We start from the raw sequence: 19,171 nt of genomic DNA on the forward strand, positions 1-19,171 counted from the left end.
TAGAAGGCTCCCACTTGAGCTTCTACAGCACTTAACTCTGATCTGCAGGTGGAGAATTTCTTCTTAGCCTTTGTGGTAACTACTGGCAGAAGCATTAGAAATTGCAGTTGGTGGTACTGCAGGGCTTAAGTAAACCTAGTGTATCAATGCATGCACAGCAGTTTAAGGAAAGACTTTGGTTAGACTTCTGAGATGAAAAGAACCAGTTAAGTTTTAATTTCTCCATTGTTTCTGCCTTTTCTCTTTTCTGTTTTCTTTCTTAAGGCATCCCCCCCACTCCTTTTCACCACTTGCTTTTCCTAATTCTCAGCTCCTCCTCTGGACTCTGCTGAGGCCTAGTTGAAGTCACTTCACCTCTTTGCAGCACTTGTTCTATCTGTCCCCCATTCAGCTCATGTGCTGAGGCATTCTGAAAACTGAATCAGTAGCCCCAAATTTTCTTTTTACTTCATAAAAATGAGCTCTTGTCTAATTAATCTCAGGTAGCATTTATTTTCTTGGTTTCTGTGATTTATATTTTTGTGAATGCATCTTGGCTACTCTTTTCCTCAGTTTTTCCCCTTTTTTGTAGTAGCTTTTTCTTCCCCAGGTTCCCCATGTCTCTTTTCTATTCTTTGCAGAATCCATCTAGTTTTGTTTGTGGGCTTTTTTCTCTGATTCCTAGAGACTCTTTTGTACCCTTTTTTACTGAAGTGAACTTGGTGCTGAAAGCACATTCTTATATGTGTGCCAGATGTTTTGTTTTTCAGTCCCACTTCTGGTTGTTTTCTTCCTCTTTCCTCTTCCCCCCTGTTTCCTTGTTTAGTTCTAACATCACTGTCCTCAAGCTCTACATGCTTTGAGCTTGTGAGCTTCTTGGAGCTGTCCTTTGTGCCACAAATACAGGCCATTGCCAGATGTCACTTCAGTTTTCAATCTCTAAAATCTGGATTATAGCTTGGCATATTAAAGAAAGCAGATGTTATTTCCGCTCTTTCACTTTCTTTTTTGTAGTCCTTAATAACTATTATCAGTCATCAATGGACTGATAGTAATAATGAATGGAATAGTGTAAACCAAAGAAAACTGACTTTTCTTGATCAGTCAGGTCTTATCTTGTCTCTGTTATAGGGGGATTTTTCCTTGCATTTCATGTAAAGGCCTTCATGTTTTCCTGTATTCAAGAGGCTGAGCAGGTGTGATGCCATCTCTTTGTACTTTCACAATTTACTTCGTTAGATTCCTGGTTAATGCCACCTTCTTCTTTTGATGTTCACAAACAAAGTCTACTGTGGCTTCCTTGGCTTATCTAGTTTTATGTCTTCTGGAGTGTCAGCTCTTGATGGTACAGCTTGTTTTGGAACAATTCTGCTAGCTTAGTAACTCTGCAGGTCACAGCAAGACAAATTTTAATTGGAATAAAAAAAAGTGCAAGAGAAAAAAATCTCATTTTCTAAAGAGTCTTGGAAGATATTTTCTATGCAGATATGATAAATCTTGGTTCACTCTAAAATTCTGACACAACTTTTCTCTGAGAAGGGACACTTTAGCTGTCAGGAAACACTAAAACATTATTAGAAGCTCGTTTCTAAAATTTTTCTTGTTTCTCAAACATAATCCTTAGCTGCAGATGTTTTAAGTGATCAGTTAATAACTTCATTCAAATTAAGACTCTGAATCTGTCCATCAGTTACTTTGCATGGTTATCTTTATTCTGTTGAAGGTTTTTAAGTGTGATTGAGTACTTTTCCTGTTACTGCCTTAAGCAAACATTATGGTGGTGTATCATAAAAGCATTTTCTGTTACAAGATTGGAATGTCTGTGTTAGGAGAAACCCCAAACAAACTGTGAAGCTCTGATCAAAACTTCTGTGCCATCCCTTAATGTGTAGTCCAGAATGTCTCCTGTACCAGCTGTTGGAAGTGGGAGCTGCATGTGTTTGGCTGGAATCAGTGTGTGTGTGTGTGTGTGTGTGTGCACAAAATGCAATAAGGAGCCCTGGGAGAAGCATTATTTTTGCTGAGTGCAGAGATCTAGAGTGAAGAAGGTAACTCTGCTTCCCAGAGGCATCCAAGTGGCCAGCAGCAGGCAGTTAAATAACCAGGGTATCCAGGAGCTCTTTTGAGACTTTCTTGCTTAGCCATGAGGTTGAGTTTTTTCCTTTCATCAGAGGTATCTCAAGTTTTGTTTGAAATGCAGCTTCATTTCCTTTTTTATTTTTTTTAATGTGAGGGTTATTAATCAGTAAATTCAGCAGAGCTAAAGCATTCTTAAGTTTGGTTTATAGATAGAGCATATCTCAAATCTGCTGTGGATAAAACCATCTTGCTCATTCTGGTAATGAGTGGCTTTATAGACCATTTCTTTTTCTTCATTGTTCAGGGAGGTTTATGAAATGATGAATCACATAGTAATGAAAAGCTAAATTGATGCATAATTAACAAAAGATTGGCCCTGTGGAAGAGTAGTCAAAAGGCTCCTTTCAGAGTTCAGTGAGTTTGTGGAAGCACTGCTCTACCAACGTGGTGATAACCCTTGTGCAGTATGTGAGAAAAGTGGATGGAATGATGAGGAGGCTGGTTTTGAATAAGTGGTACATTATCTTGAAAGAGCTTTGCTTTTCCTTATTAAAAAGACTGTTTGCTGCTGAAATGTTTAACGTCCTGTTCCTGATTTTACTACCACTTTCAGTCAAAGGGTATATAAATAAGCAATGGAGATGCTTATGCTACATAGTGCAAACTTTCTTATGGGGCAGCTAATTAAAATCCACTTGACCTCAGTTAACCTTTTACTGTAACTTTGAGTTCTTTGCATTTTCTGGGAACTGATAAATCTGAGCAAGCTCAGGACAGGTAACAGGGCCAATAGTTTTTCCTCTTCACTTGTTCTAGGTGAAGGAACTTTAAACAATTAGTGATGACAATGTGCATTCTGGTCTAGATAATCTTGCTTATGTGAGTATGCAAACCTCAAGGCCCTCTGCCCTTTGTAGAGCTTCGTGGAAATTAAGGGCTCTTGGATGAATTGGAAGCTGATGCAGACAACTGTAAAAGGAGGTCTTGTTAAGTATTTAGGGAAACTTGGCTTGTCTGTACTAAGCATGTTGTGTAGTCTGTAATTCAAATAAGGGGTGTTTTTCTTGGTCTGCAGAAAACATTCTCTGCCTGTAATGTCTGGTCTCCCATTTGCTTGCTTTAGTGATAGTGGTGGTTGACATTTACAGTATGAGAAATACTTGTGCCTTTGGTGAAAACTATTTTTGTTTTGAGGAAACTGAGTGTTCCATTTCAATGTCGTATTTCTGGCTCCATTTCATCATGACTTTGCAATGCAAGTAGACAGGAAAAATATTTTTGGCTGTTTTGTGATGTGCCAGAGCAACTGATACTAGGGGAGGTAAGAAGTCAAACTTTGACAAAGGTTATTCTTACTTCTGCCTTTTAAGTCTTCTTCAGTGACTTAGGGGTTCCAAGGTTAGCTGGCACCACAATTGCCTTGCATCTCTGTTGGCTGTAATCATGGATTTTACTGGATGTCCCTGGACTGAGAATGGCCTCAGCCAAATATGTCAGCAGCTCAGCTGTAACAGGATAACTGGGTCACCCAGAGAAAGGAGACAGGGGTGAAGCAGCTGTTGAGTCCAAATCAACTGTACTGTTGTAGAACACATCCTCCTTCTGGGAGGTCAGCATAACCTGTTGAACTTAAGTTTTACTAAAATAATACTGTCATCTTTTATGCTCGTCAGGGGCACTCCTGAAGATTACATAAATATCTATAAGGAAGAAAAATTTAAACAAGCAGAGACTGTTCAGGTCTCTTGAACAGGCTATTTCTTCAGCACTAATACAAGTGATGATACCATAATTTTGTTTGTATGCTTTGATTGATATTGAACATTGTGGGTTTATTGTGACCATTTTAGTGGAAGTTTTACATTGGAAATGTGGATAAACACTCCTTTTTCTGTGCAGTCTTAAATGAGCAGTAAATTACTGCAGCAACTAGCTAATCCATTTTCAGATAATGTGTTCCACTGCTTGGTACGATACCACAGAATTAGCACATTTCTCCCTGTTTTATGTGGTCTAATACATTATTTAATAACAAAATCAATGCTTAATCATGAAGAGTAAGTTACTAGAATTAAGTGACAATTTATAAAAAAAAAAAAGCCTGCTGTTGTGTTCAGGAGAATCTCAAAAGAGGAGGGTAAGTCCTTGGGATATCAGCAACCTGGAAGGCTTCCTGGTATTGTGAGTTTATTGAGGAAGGATGTAACAGGGCAGTTCTAATTCTTAGTCCTTCTAAAAGACCTTACACATGTCATTCTGTTTAGGTCTGGTAGATATTGAAGGAGTTGATCTTAAAAACAGAAGTCCTGTTGCAGAATTTGGTCTGGTACCTGTTCTTTACCCTGTTAAGTGCAATCTCAGTCTTTTGAGGTTCTGCAGGGTCTTCATCTTGCAAGAAAACTTAAAACAATCTTTTCCCCTCCATTCATCAGATTTTACCTCCCTGAATGAGGTCTGAATTTCTTCTCTGAACAAGCATGCACTGTGCAGACCAGTGCAGTGATGAATGCTGCAGCATGTGAAGAAAAGCTTGTAATCATCATAGGAATACTTCTTCACAAAGGAATGTGGTAGTTTGTAGTGAACCTTGTAAACCAAATGATTTTAATGCATCCATTTTTCTCTTGGAGCAGGTGTTTGGAAATGCTCCTCCAAGTACAATGACAGAGAAATTTTCTGACCTCCTGCAGTTTACTACTCAAGTGTCACGATTGATGGTGACTGAAATTCGACGGAGAGCATCGAACAAGTCCACAGGTAACAAGGGAAACAAGGGTGGCCTTTTCCACATCTGTGCATCGTGGTTTTCAGATCAGTCAGAATACTGTGAGCTGCCATTCACAGCAACTGTGCAGGCTCAGAGTTTTTAGCAATAAAAATGTAATGTCTTTTGTTCCTTTGGACTGAGAGAGAGAGGAGGAGGACGAGAAGGAAGAGATGAGAGGTTTCCTCCCTGAGTTATTGAGATAATAGAGTTCCACAAAATTCCAATATATGAGAGAGAGAGAGGCGTGAATGGAGTTGCATGACCTACTAGGAGAAGGAGGCTGAGAACATGCATGTGAACAGCTGCTGTATCTTGCCTGAGGTGCCTGTTGGTGGTGTGTTGTGTCACTTGGATATGTTAACATTCCAAAACTATGCATTTTAAATTAGCTGCTGGCCTGGAAGCTAATGAGATGTGAAAGTACAGCAAGTCCCACATTAGGACCAGCACTGCCAGCCCTAGAAAAATGTCAATGAGTTCTTCTTCTTCTCTGGTTATTAAATGTCAGGATGGGATTTGGTTCTCTTAACCCCTGAATGTATCAGAACTTGATCTTGTATTGGCAGTTGCGTAACTGAGGACAATGAAACAAGAGGGCAGTTTCATTATCTTTCCTCTTAGACCTCCCTTTCTGAAGAGAAGTGCTTCCAAGAAGTATCAAGTCTTTGCCTAGTAGATAATTTTAAGATCTGTGCTGTGTTCTCAGTTTGGATCTGATGGTAAATGAGAACTGGAAAAGGCTGTGAAAATTATTGTGCAGGAAGTCAGGAGTCACAAACTCTGCCAATTACAATATATTTCCATTTTAAGCAGCGTGACTAACAGTGAAACAGTGAAACATTCCAGATGGCTAAACAGATATCATAGACAAAACCTGTTCTCTATGGGTAAACAGGCGCAAAGTGTCTTTTTTTTTTTTATATATTAGGGGGAAATAAATGTCCAAGAGCCGTGCTGGCAGAATGGTGCTGTTCACTTGACCTTTCTTTCCTGGGGAACGTCTGTTATGCCTGCTAGTCAGTTGGATTCTGCTGGGAATAACCATTTTTGTGTTTGTTACTTCAGCCATATCTCTGCTTATTGCTCCAAGATAATCTAGATCTTAAAACCTCATAAGTCAAAGGTAGATTTTGTTGATGGTGGTGGTGGTTTGGGGTATTTTTCATGTTTTCCACCTCACTTAGAAACTTGATCACAATGACTAAAAAGACAATTTGGTGTTCTTCTAAGCTTTAATGTAATGAGTACCAATGCTTCTGTTAAAACAGCAAGCAGTCATTTTTCCTCTGTTATCAGGAGTTCTGTTATTCTGGTCAGTAAACCCTTTTTAGACCTCAAGAAAGCCTGATGAGTCCATGTTCTGCAATTGCATTGTGGCTCTTGGTGGGACCAGTGAGTTGCAGTTTTGTCTCCAGAAGCAACCAATTAACAAGCTGTTAAAATTCACTTTGTAGACTTATGTGTTAAAATGATTAGGACTAGATACACACTTCCTTTGATGTTGATCTGAAAATATAGAAATTATTGGCTTTTTAGAATATATTTTATGTTAAAGGCATTGCACTGGGTCTGTGGATCATGAAGACTCTTGCATAATTTTTTTAAAAACTCCCATTCTTTTTGTGTCTCAAACAAAAAGATATAACATGTCTTAATAGTTGTTGACAGGTAATTATATCTCCTAGCATGTTTTTGAAAGTAAAAAAAGCTTAGTAACAACAACAGGCAGGAGCTGTGTCTGGTAATACACAAGTTCAACTTCCCAATGGTGTCAAGTGCTCCACGTAAGTCAACAAAATAGCTGAGCCTGTGTTAGAGACAAACTTTCCATACAATCAAAAGTCAACTTTTAATAGTTAATGACAGGGAAGTAATTTTAAAGAATTTGATTTCTATAAATTTGTTGGCAGTATTTTACAGTAGGGAATGTGGTATGGTTAAATCTTGCCTGTTGGTATGTTGTAGTTGATTTTTTTTTTTCTTTGCTCCTTCTTTTTTTTTTTTTCTACTCCATCTGATAATGGAACACAGCAATTTTTTTCATCAGGCCTTTGAATATTTATGCTAATAGCTATGTGAGTAATGCCTGCCGAGGTGGAGGCATATCTCAGTTATTCTTGGCAGACTGTAGTAGTTTTCTCAGAACAGTGTTTTGTGATTCAGTAGTAACTGTGCCAGCACCCTGTCGTAAGTGGTCTCTGAACATTGCCATTGTAGTTGTGTGTTCAGCTACAGTTTCAACTGTCTTATTTCTCTGGTAGGTATCAGTTAAATCTGAGTTCAATTATCTTGCAGGTTTCATCTTTGCTGTGCAGTGATGATTTTCAGGTGACAGCAGTAACTGTTATGAGGATTAGTGAATAGTTTCCCTTGCCCTGGAGTATGTAATCTGTATAGAAGATAGTGTGATCATGGGTGAGAAAGCTCTATATATTTGAGATTTTTAGCTGCCACATTTGCCACAAATAAGTCCAATTTTGTGTCTGAATTGATCAAAAAGCCGTGGTAATACTATGTAAAATAAATATTCAGACATCTATTTTTAGTGTAGTCTCAGTTCTGGAATGAACCTTTCTTTTGGGAGCAAGTGCATCTGGCTCAGAGCTGAAAAAGACTTCTGAGAAGAGGAACAGGAACAGCTGAAACTTGATAAAACCAGTGTGGCTACTGATGGCTACTTTGACTGGAGAGGAAGCAACACTTTTGTTTAATGTATTTTTCTAAAGGTGCACTCTGGATGCAGTTGGTAGTTCTGTGGTTTTGCAGGTATCCCAACAGCATGTCTTTAAACTAAAGTTGCTGAGGAAGGAGTTGAAGAATATTCTGAGTTGGAAGGGAGCCACAAGGATCATTGAGTCCAACTGTTTAAGTCAGTGGCTCCTATGTGAACTGAGCCCACAACCTCAGTGTTATTAGCACCAGGCTCTAACCAACACCTCTCTCTCACTCTAAACAGCTTCTCATATTTCATCAGTTGAGGGTGTGCAAAGCTGTGATTTGGTACCTGTAGTGGTTATTCCATTTTTACTAAAATGGGATTCTAACTCAGTCCTCTCCATGGTCTGCATCTCGAGCACGCCAATTGGCACCCAGTCATTTATCCCAGGGAGATTCAGAATGATTCCCTAAGCAATGGGCACTCCTGCAATGTACCATAGACAGAATATGAATGAGTGGTTGCAAGGGCAGGTGAAACTGAAGAAAAGAAAAAAACTGAACAATGAGAAATTAAAGTGGTACATCACAGGTCTGGAACTTTTTTGCCTCCTTTCAAAGAAATTTTCAAAAGTTTGTTTGGTTTTTTTAATGATTTTATTTGGCTAGCTAGTATACATCACTGTTTTGTGCATCTTTTAAGTTCAGTTAAGTTGTGTCTGTATTAATTTCAGTCTGTTTTTTATTTCATATTTACAACAGTAAATTGTATTTGTATTTAAATTGTATTTAATATTCAATATTGTTTAATCCTATTAAATGCTAAATTTATTTTTACTGTACTACTAGGCTGTTCAGCTAATCCTTCCTACCTCTTGCAATTTCAGTTGTTGTTTGTACCCTCTGAATATTAGTGATTTTGTCTTTTTAAAAGGGTCATTTCTGGGGAGGGAAGGAGGGGGAAGTTGGTTTGGGGTTTTTTACATCCTTTTTTTTAGTTTTCAGGTTGGGGTTTTTTTGTTTGGTTTTTTTTGGGGTTTGTTGTTTTTTTTTTTTTTTAGTTTGGCTTTTTTTGGGCAGGAGAGGTTCTGCCCCCTGTTTTTTTCTTTTCCTCTTCATTTCACGGTTTTACTCAAACTGTTTCACCAGTTTTCACAAAATTTTCACAAAATGCTTTTAATCTCTTCAGGCATTTTTCTAGCAAAACTGCTGAAAGTCTATCATTATCTCATCTTCAAACCATTTTGAGAGATCAAGTTGATTAAACATTCATCATCATTGCAGAAAACCGCATGAGTGGTTTGTACTTGGCCTCTGACAATTCCTACCTTTATTCTTCTTAAAGTTCCATTGATCTGCAAACTCTTTTTATTGTTCTTTTCTTTCTTTGCAGTTAATCTCTGTCACATCAACAGAACTGATTTTAGGTTTGTCCTCAATCCACACAAGTTGATATAATTTAAGTGCATCTTGCATTTGGGTGGGTTACGGATGATACTTGAAGGAATCTTCTGCTACTAAGGTGCCTAATGAAGTCTGAAGTTTTGCTGATAGGGAGGATCTTTGTCAATAAAATAAGTGTACTTAGGGGCTGCTTTCAGACTTTTTTTGGCATGTTAACTTTTCTTCTGCTGAGAAGAGACTGTTGACAATGATTTCACATGCTGGGATTGCACATCTTGTGTTTTTCATTACATATGCATGTTTTTCCTGTTCTGTGGGGGACTTTGCTTTGTAAGGTGATTCTGGTTTGTGGTTGTTGAAATTACTCTGAAAGGGTAAAAGAAGTGTTCTGTCAGCTGCTATTCATCAGGACCCAGTTTTGATCACCAACTCCTGTATCTTAGTAGTTTTGGTCAATTTTCAGTTTACTTTTGATGCTTGCTACCAGCAATCTTGTGCAAGGCAAGTGTAGTGCAATATAGAGCCTTTCCAAGAGATCCTAGAAAGCCTCTTCTTTTATCATCTGTGTTAGTGAGGCTAAAAGCTGGCACAGTTGAGTTGTTTTATCTTTGGAAGAGCAGCTCTCCATTTCTGCACACTGCAGAGGCATTAAAACCACTTCATGTCTGCCACGTGTGATGACAGCCCAACTCTGCTCCTGGTGATGGAAGGCAGACTTTGTGCCATCACATTTTTATTTGGGTTGATACTTCCCTTTTACTGTCTAGGTAGCTGGAATTATTTGTACTCTGTAACTTTAGGTACCTGACTGTCTTCAGGCATTTCCCTAAAGAAGTAGCAGAGACTTCTAGAAGGGATCCCTGACTTCAGCTTCACCACCTCCTGACACATCTATCCGTTCCTCTTACTGCACTTCCCCTTCCACCCTTGGCACATGCACTGATACTTTTTCACTAGTGTTCCCCTCCAGAATAAGCTATGCAGAAATCTGATGACACTGTTGTATTCTGTTTATGGTTCTAGACCATCTAACTAAAAGTTTCTTGCACTGAATTTGCCCTTAGTGCTAATACTATAGGCAACAACATTGCCTGCAGTGCTTGTAGCACTGATTTTTGCTGCTCATCTGAATGAGTCTAATCCCATTGCTTGCTGCCTGTTGTTTTTCTGAAGTCCAGGATGCAATGCCCCTCTTACTTGTGAAACAAATTTTGTTATTTGATTCTACCAAGCCTCTATTCCCTATATACTGAATCCATGGTGGAAAATCTGACTCCTACGTATTAACCACATAATCATAGTGATATTCATATGTACATGCTTGCACAGTTGTCACAATAGCTGTATTTACATATTATTATATAGGTTTTTCTCTTTGCCTTTTTGCTGTTTTTGCCAGTTAGCATATCCCACTCCTGAATTGGCTTTCTTCTGCAGCAGAAGTTGAAGGGCTAAGGATATCTGAGTGGGGCACATAGAGGATGTTATTTTAAATGATGGCTTGGGCACTTCAAAAACAGGGGAAAGGTACAAGGAATAATTAAGACTAGTGCTGATGATAGAAGTTAATCTTAAATGATAGCACTATCAAATTTGCTCAGAGCAGATGACAAGAGAACATCTTCCAGCACTTAAAATGATGTCTGTGTTTTAGGTAGTGCTTAATTAAGAGTGGCAGTTTTGAAACTGCTATTTATAGTGTTCAACTGCTATGCCAGGATGCCAGCAGCATGACAACTTTTTCAGAAGCATGGACTTAACCCCTGAGTCTCACTTTCAAAGATGACTAAACAAGCCCTTGTTCCACTGGTGCCCAAAGGAGGCTGTGCACAGCCAGTTTGGTACCAGTCTTGTAGGCAGAGACTGATTGCCTAGCTCTGACTGTGGTGGGATAGAAAGAGAACAGGCCTACCTCATGCTGGGCTGGTGGGGCATTGGCCTTGTAGCAGCAGTGCATGCTTTGGACATGCTGGGCTCTCAGAACTGAGGAAAAATGGCTTTTGTCAGGAATTCTGGCATTTTGCCTATGCCTTTAGTGTAGGAAGTGCAACTGTGTCATGGCTGTTGTGCTTTCTAAGTTGGCCTGTTCGTATACCCAACCACCTGACCAGTGCTTTGCACTGATGGTTTCAGGTCAGCACGCTGGGAAATTCCTACTTGTCCTTGTTTGTGTGAATTTTATAAATTGCCTTACCTTTCACCTTACCTTTATCTCAGTCTCATGGAGGGAAATAGTAGGGGCCTCTCTTTACTGTAGCACCAGAATTGGAAAAGCCAGTGGTTTGTACAGAAGCCTGTTATGGGAAAAAGTCTGCCAGACCAAAATATGAGAGAGGAGCCATTACACAAATGAGCCAAATCTGCACAACTTGCAGTGTAAAGCTTCAGAAAGTGATCTTCTCAATGTAGTTGATACTGTAAGTTTGATAAGTGCTTTGCCATATGAAATGTGCTGCCTTTCAAATGAGCTCCTTCTCAGGTATGTGCTGGGGAATCTTAACAGCAGATGAAGCAAACAAACCAATATTAAAATTGGATTTTTCTTCAGTTGCAGATTTATCCCTCCATTAGTAATTCCTTTGTAATTTCTTTTTTATGTGATGCTATTCACCTTCCTTTTCTGTCCTAGTTGACACTAAAAGCACAGGAGATGATTGATATACAATTATTAATGAGAAATGTTTTTAGATGTCTCTTAAAGGTAATGGGCAGATATCACAACTGGCATTATAGACTTCTTACATAAGTGTATATTCAGGCAGCAGTGAAATATAGTTGCATTTGCTCTTGATTTATTTATTGAGGCTGATAACTTGTTTACTAGGCTGAGTATTTGTCTTTGGCTCTGACTGATATGGAATAGCATCCAGAAGTGGTTCTCAATCATAAGAATTACCCATAAGTTGTTACTGTTTTCATTCTCAAAAAATGTAGGATGGAGATGTGGTAATTGCTGATCATAGTCTTAATGTTACTTTTTTTCCTGTTTTTTTTTAATTCCTTTTGTCTTTCAGCACCTCTCCTTCCCCATAATCCCCATTGTCCTCCATACTGTTGTTTCAGTGCAGTGGTTTTTTTTTTCAGAAATTTCAGCTATTTCTGTGGAGGTCACTAATTGATGGTGACTTCATGTCTTTGGGAAAAGTATATTATATTTGATAAAGCAAAACTACTCAAACAAAAGCCACTGCAGGTTACTGAAATCTGTCTGCTGGTCAAAGGATGATGTGTGACCAAAGAATGTAGTTTTTGCAGCCTTGCCAGTGTCAAAGCCATATGTGTGTGTGTGTGTAAGACTGGAATGTATGTCTGGAAAGCATAGGCCTAAGCCTAGTCCTTTTTTCAAGTAGTGCTGTAAAGGTGAATTTATACTCAGTGCTTGGAGCTGCTGAGAGGATGTGTTCCTTTCTGCAAACTAGCAGACTGAATTCTTACTGCTTTTTTTTTCTTTTTTGATGCCTCCTACAGAGGCTGCAAGTCGTGCCATAGTCCAGTTTCTGGAGGTCAATCAAAGTGAAGAAGCAAGTAGAGGTTGGATGCTGCTCACCACAATCAATTTACTAGCTTCATCAGGACAGGTTAGTCTGAAACAGCAAAGCTAAAAATAAATTATGGGGTGGAAGAGACAAAAACAGTAATAAAATGAACTGCATGAGGACTCACTAAGAGATGTAATTTTATTCTGCTTTTCTGTGTTAATATCCTCTTTCTCTTATACTGCCACAGGACTTCTGCTTTAGCTCCTTGTGGTTTCAGTTGCCTGAAAAAAAAGTAGTTTTGTGACTTTAATTTATAATGTTCTTTTGAATAATGCATGCAACTTTTATTGCTGCCCAAAGGCTTCTCTTGCATACTGCTGCTTAGTGCCCCATGAGATGCATGGCACATACAGCACCTAAATGGTTCAGAGCTTGAACTTTGCACATCTCACTGGAGGAGGGCCACAGCAGTTGCAAAAAGCAAGGCCAGCAGCAATGATGAGTGGGTGGTAGTGAATTATTCCTGCCTCTGCTGCTGCTGCTGCCCTCCATCAGAGAGCTGTCTCTGGCAGTCTACTGGGCAGCTGTGTGGTTTGTTATTTCTGCTCTAATCTGCCTTTGTAATTCAGCACGTCATCTTATCTCTGTTTTACTATGTCACCAGCCTCCACGCCAATTTGTCTGTTCTCCCCACTGATGCTTTCATATTTTCTACTGCCTTGCTTCTTACAGCTCCTTACACCTTCTTGCCAAGTGAGAACATAAATTGAATAGTCCTCCTCCCACTCCCATTTCTCCTGCTACAAAGAATTGATAGCTGATGAGGACTTAGCTGAAGGTCTTGTAATTAACTTGTTAACTTTTGTAGGCAGAGACTGATAGATTTTGTTTCTGTCCTGTGCAATGACTACTCTAAGCTGCTGTTGTCATGTAAATAAATCATCCTATTTTTAAAATTACTGTTTGGATAGGCACTCAAGAATAGATGGTGAATCTATATTGCTGTGTCAACACCTCACCAAAGGTGTGAGAATGAAAAAGCAGCATTTCAATCAACTGCATTATTATTGAGGTTTTGAATATATAATATGCTGAACTGGTGTTTTTTTGCTGTGTTTTCTTCTTCCTCAGAAAACTGTGGACTGCATGACTACAATGTCAGTGCCTTCCACACTTGTTAAATGTCTCTATCTGTTTTTTGACCTTCCACACGTGCCTGAGGTAGTTGGAGGAGCACAGAATGAACTACCTCTCGCAGAGCGCCGAGCGCTACTACAGAAAGTCTTTGTACAGGTAAGAAAGGTAGAATAGGTCAGGGAATTGGCAAGAGGAATGGGACTACTTCATGTGAGCAAAGTTGAGAAACTTCTCACTTGAGCCAGGTTTTACTTTTCCTTGATTCTTAAAAAACTAATGGCTAAGAGAGAGGTGGATTTTCCTGCAAGCACAGTTAAGGTTAAATTTGCATTCCTCTAGTTTTTCCTTTGACAAATACCTCCTGCCCAGAAATGCATGCAGCTCTTCTGCACAGATACTGAAAAAGAGCAGCATGTGGACTACTATTTCCAACTAACTGATCCCAGTACTTATCATCTTTGGCTGTTACTGATTGAGATAGACGTAGTAAAAAACTTTAGTATTGATAATGAAGCAGTGCTCTCAAATAAACTGACTGAAATGGGTGAGGTTTCAGACCTCCCCCTCCAGTTTTTCTGAGAGGGAGCCTGAGTTTTTCCTGCACAAGATGCAAAAGATCAGACGTCTCAAAACATGCAGAAAAGGGAGTGTGATGTGATAGCTTTACTTGTGTGGCTGCATTTTGTCTTGGTTTTGGTAATTAGTAAATTCAGATCCAGGTGCCAGTTATTCAGGTAGGTCTGCAGTTTTGCTGTAACCTTTCCTGGCAAACTTAATTTGACCAAGATGTTACGGTTGCTGCTCTGCCAACAGCCCATCAATAGCCTTTATTCTGCATTAGGAAGGGATACAGCAGTTTGCCTCACAGAGCTTCTCCCCCAGTGCAGAATTTAGACCTGCCAATTAGGCAAGTGGCAGATTCTTCAAGAATGGAGTATCCTTGTATCCATGCAAATATGCTGTGTCAACCTAAGAGATTTAAACTCTCCTTCCAGTCTTCTGGTAAGCATTTTAAACTGAACTGAGACTTGAAATAACCATGTGTCGAATAACCTTGTCTTGTGTTCAAAGTACAGAAACACACAAAGGGAGAACAGCACATTACCTTTTTAATGTGTTTCCTTAATGGAAGAATGTTTCACCTTTTACTAAGTCTAGGCAAAATTAGCAGTGACAAAGGTATTATTGCTAGTTGCTTAATGACTTCCTCTTTCAGATCCTAGTAAAATTGTGCAGTTTTGTGTCCCCGGCGGAAGAACTGGCTCAGAAGGATGATCTCCAGCTTCTGTTCAGTGCAATAACCTCATGGTGCCCTCCCTATAACCTGCCTTGGAGGAAGAGTGCAGGAGAAGTACTAATGACCATATCTCGTCATGGCCTTAGTGTCAATGTAGTGAAATACATCCATGGTATGTGTCTTCAGTATTAATTATTGGGTTTTTTTCCTGCTCTTCTTTTATTGTTTTCTTATTTGGGAAATAGGCATGAAAATAGGGAAGCTTCTAGGCTTTTAGTTTGGACATGTGCTCATTTATGTACAGGTAACATTTCTGTGCCCTTGTGTAGTGAGAGAGGTAATCTTAGCTGAGTCTGTCCCATTCACATTTCAATTTAACCTGGAAGGATAGTTTCATGTTTTGGTGTAGAGTTCATGATAGGCAAAAGGAGAGGTTTGAAGTAACTTCAGTGGCTGCCTGTATTGAAAAATACTTTCTGTGAAGATGCATTAATTCTTAACAGTCTTCCTCTGCTGTGGTCCAGCCCAGCTTTCCCAGTCCAAGGATGTTGTTTTTAGGGCCCGGCCCATGGAGGCTCTTTGCTTGGCTGAGATCCATGCCTGTGCTGGATGGGTTTGGAGCCCCTGTGTTGTCCCTGTTCTCTCACTGACACTTCAGTCAGCCTACATTTCTTCTGCCAGGCCCTCCTCTTCCCCACCTTGTTTGTGCATCCTGAAGGTCAAGTTCAACTTCTCATGAGTCTAATCCAGCCTGCAAATCACCAAATTAATGAAGCATCCAGAATCATTCCAGTTTGTTTCTTGTCCATTTTTTAAGACAAGTAGGTCCTAGTTGCTGCTGGCATGGAAACTGTACTGTCCAGGGAGATTTCTGTCGCTGGTTACAGATTTTGGTAGCTAATAAAAGCAGTACTTTACTCATCATCTATCTTTGCAAGGAGCTGGTAAAGAGGTAAGTGCCAGGCTAGTTCACAACAACTTGCAAATGAAAACCAGCATTGGAGAGGATGTTAGCTGCCTGGAAGCAGTTTTCCATGCAAATTATTCTTTTTGTGTTAATTGAAAACTACATGGGTGTTTAGATATGTAGGGCTTAAAGTAAGAAATCGATAAAATATATTTTTAATATTATATTTAAGGCTTTTAGACTGTAGGGCCACATGGGTAGCATTTGTAGATTTTAATTGGACTGACTGTTGGAATGAACTAGCATCCTTATACACTTTAGCAGTGTACACCTACTGGAAGAAAATAAACCCATAGTTTGGGGTTGCTCACACCTTGAGAAGCAAATAGCTACAAGGCTCTCAGAACCATTTTGTTGGTTTATTAAATACATCACCCTGCTCCCACATACTTCACAGAAAATTTCAGTCTGTGTTTTTTCTTGTGCTAGCAGTGTGTTTCCAATTCCAGTCAAAAAGATGTGAATGTACAGTATAACTCAAAAACACAACTTAGTCACAAGTTGAGTGTTTTTAGATAGGACTTACCAGGTGATGGGCTTCTGGTGGGCTTTTCATGAGTGTAGAAGATGTATGTATATATGTGAAGATGTTATTAAGTGCAACAAAGAAAATAAATGGAGTTTTGACTGTCATTTGGCATTTTAAACTGCTACCATTATTGCTTCTCTATGGGCTTGATCCATAGAGGAGTGAAACTGGCATGTGAAAAGATACTCTAGTTCTTTAAAAAGTAAAATGGAGTCTTAAAAAGAAAGCCAATCAGCATTGCCTGTTGCTTTTTGATTAAAAAAGTGAACCTGACTTAAGAGATAACAACATCTGTCACAAGACTCATCTTATATTCAGGAAAAATTTAAGATATTTCATCATATGCAAATGAGCATCCTTTCACCCTCTCATGCTCTGATTTAATTTCTGGGAAATTTTGTTATCAGTCTAGCTAGAAAGATTTGTGCTTGTGTTGTGCATGCTGCAAAGTTAAAATAGCAAATAATTGAAGGGAGCATCTTTAAAAGAGAATGCAACTTAAAATCTCACTATAGATTTGAGAAAACTTTTTGTTACTGACCTAATGTACTAGTGGAATGTGAGAATTATATAAGGCAAGACAAACTATCTCTCTTTGATGCCAGCCAATGAAAGGCTAACCAGAGTAGGAATAAGATGACATGGTGTAAAGGTTTATATGTAGGGTTTTAATAACACTTCAAGTCATGCTTGTATAACTTTGTGTTTTAAAAGAAAAAACTGTGGCTTGGAATTATTTACAGTTGCCATACTTGTCTTTTTATTCTGTTGAGTTATCTGGTCAGACTTTTTAGGTAAAAATTAGTATTTATCTACACAGTTTCCTCCTTACAAGAATAAAGGGTATACAAGGGGAGGTAGGGGTTGGCAAAAAGAGGTTAGGGTTCTTATCCAAAGCCACTTGAGAATCCTTCTCATCCTCAAGTGGTATTAAGTGTTCTGTGACAAGAGATATTTTAATAAGTAACCTTATTGCTGTGTTTTGTGTGTTAGTTATGCTTCTTGCTGTTATTAATGTCAGTAAAATTTCTCCACTGCCATTCTTTTCAGAAAAGGAATGTTTGTCCACGTGTGTCCAGAACATGCAGCAGTCTGATGACCTTTCTCCCCTAGAAATAGTTGAGATGTTTGCTGGACTTTCTTGTTTTCTCAAAGACTCCAGTGATGTATCCCAAACATTGTTGGATGATTTTAGGATATGGCAAGGATACAACTTCCTCTGTGACCTCCTCCTCAGGTAGGCAGAAGTGCTTGAAGAAATGCAGACAGATCACTGAGCTTTTTTCAAAAAAGATTTCTTAATAAGGAGTAGATAAATAGGTTTAAACAAATAAATTATTATATATCATTATGGAATGAAGATATTAGGACCAAAACATTAAATTCTGTGCTGCTCTCCGTTTATGAAAACACATTCTTTAACTTTTTGTTCTTTAGTACTGGTTTACTACTAAATGTGTCTTGCTTTATAAAGAAAGCAGTTGCTTAAAAATAACGGTACAAAATATTTAGAGAGAATCCAAAAAAATAAAATTTTGGCTGCAGCTAGTAATTTTTGAGTTTGGTTGCCTGTTTTTTTGTTTTGTCTAAGAAGATGATTTAGTGGTGGGCTTGGCAGTTTTCGGTTGATAGCTGGACTCAATGATACTTAAAGTCTTTTCCAACCTAAATAATTATGTAATTATATTATTGTCTTATCATGCTATCATAATGAAAAAATGTGGTGCATGCTATGAGGGAGTATTTTTTTTTTAATTAAAAGTAGTTTTAAGCTGCTAATGCATTTAAAAATATGGTAATGAAAATGTTTGCCCAAAAAAAACTTTGGGTGTATGATCTCCTTTTTTCTTTCTATGAAAGAAACTTCTTTTGTTTTCTGACTGAGAAAGAAAAGTCTATTGATTTATTTGTGCAAAATCTATGAGCTGTCTGTGTTGCTTTGTTTGAATATGAAGTTCTGAAGAAGAATGCTTAGCTGTTGCTATTGTAAAATACATATATTTTACAAATTGAAGGTACATACTGGGTAACTACAATATATATGTATACCTTACAAAGTGTATTTGGGTCAAAGATGCTTAAGACATTATTTACTTAGAAATGTTATTTCCCTATTTCTGGTGTTAGTATGCTGAGTTTTGGCACTCAGATATTTGAACTAAACTTTCCACTACATTGTATACTTCTGAGGGGGATTTTTGTTTGTTTTAAATGGATACCAGATATAGACATGGCATTTGAAATTTTTAACCACACTTAAAGTTACTCGTAAGTTACCTTTGGTGCCACAGAAGCTAAAGCACCTGTTAAAAATTGCTATTTTCTTGTTCTACCAGTGGAGTTTTGGAGTATGTTATATTCACTAATGCATAAATTCAAAGCACTGTAAATCAAATGTATTTGTTTTCCAGAAACTGTCAACCAAAATTTAGGGGAAATATGAGGGGAACATGATGTCATGTTACATGTCGAGGTACAAAAGTGATTCTCTGTAGATGAAGTGTTTTAAACAAATCCTCTCCTGAGCTTGCTCATCCTTAAATCAGAGAATGGGAGATCCCTGCCAAATGCATAGGAAGACTTGGGATTTGCATGTCTCATTGAAAAAGGAGGACACCTGGGATCATCAGGTGACATCAGTAAAGGTTAAGAGCATAGGAATGTGTTATCCTCTTTTCTTCCTGAGGTGGTTTTCTAGAAGAAAATAGTTCCTTTCAAAAAACAGTGATCTTGAATAAGCCCATTTATTGGTCAGTGATGGATCACATTAATATATTCTCCCTGTTTTGGCTCAAACTTACCACAGAGACTTGTTCAGCTCTGGGGCACTTTTGTGAAGATAACTGGCATGTTAGGGTGGGAAATCTGGGCACTGGGTCTCAAGCTGCAGAGAGGAAAGGCTTTGGAGCTGGAAAAGCAGAAGGATGTGTGAAGGATA

At 38.6% G+C, this 19,171-nt stretch overlaps 1 protein-coding gene across 4 annotated transcripts in view; it reads left to right on the forward strand.

Moving 5' to 3' along the window:
- The window catches only part of WDFY3 (WD repeat and FYVE domain containing 3), a 147,997-nt gene that overhangs the window by 52,710 nt on the left and 76,116 nt on the right, over nt 1-19,171 (forward strand). For all 4 annotated transcript variants that reach the window (XM_056489731.1, XM_056489733.1, XM_056489732.1 and 1 more), the window contains exons 4-8: nt 4,692-4,815; nt 12,353-12,462; nt 13,495-13,656; nt 14,717-14,909; nt 17,284-17,470. In XM_056489731.1, coding sequence (XP_056345706.1) covers nt 4,692-4,815; nt 12,353-12,462; nt 13,495-13,656; nt 14,717-14,909; nt 17,284-17,470 — 776 coding nt within the window. The remainder of the gene's footprint in view (nt 1-4,691; nt 4,816-12,352; nt 12,463-13,494; nt 13,657-14,716; nt 14,910-17,283; nt 17,471-19,171) is intronic.

Source organism: Oenanthe melanoleuca, chromosome 4 (assembly GCF_029582105.1).
Source record: "Oenanthe melanoleuca isolate GR-GAL-2019-014 chromosome 4, OMel1.0, whole genome shotgun sequence".
In the NCBI taxonomy this organism is placed as follows: domain Eukaryota; kingdom Metazoa; phylum Chordata; class Aves; order Passeriformes; family Muscicapidae; genus Oenanthe; species Oenanthe melanoleuca.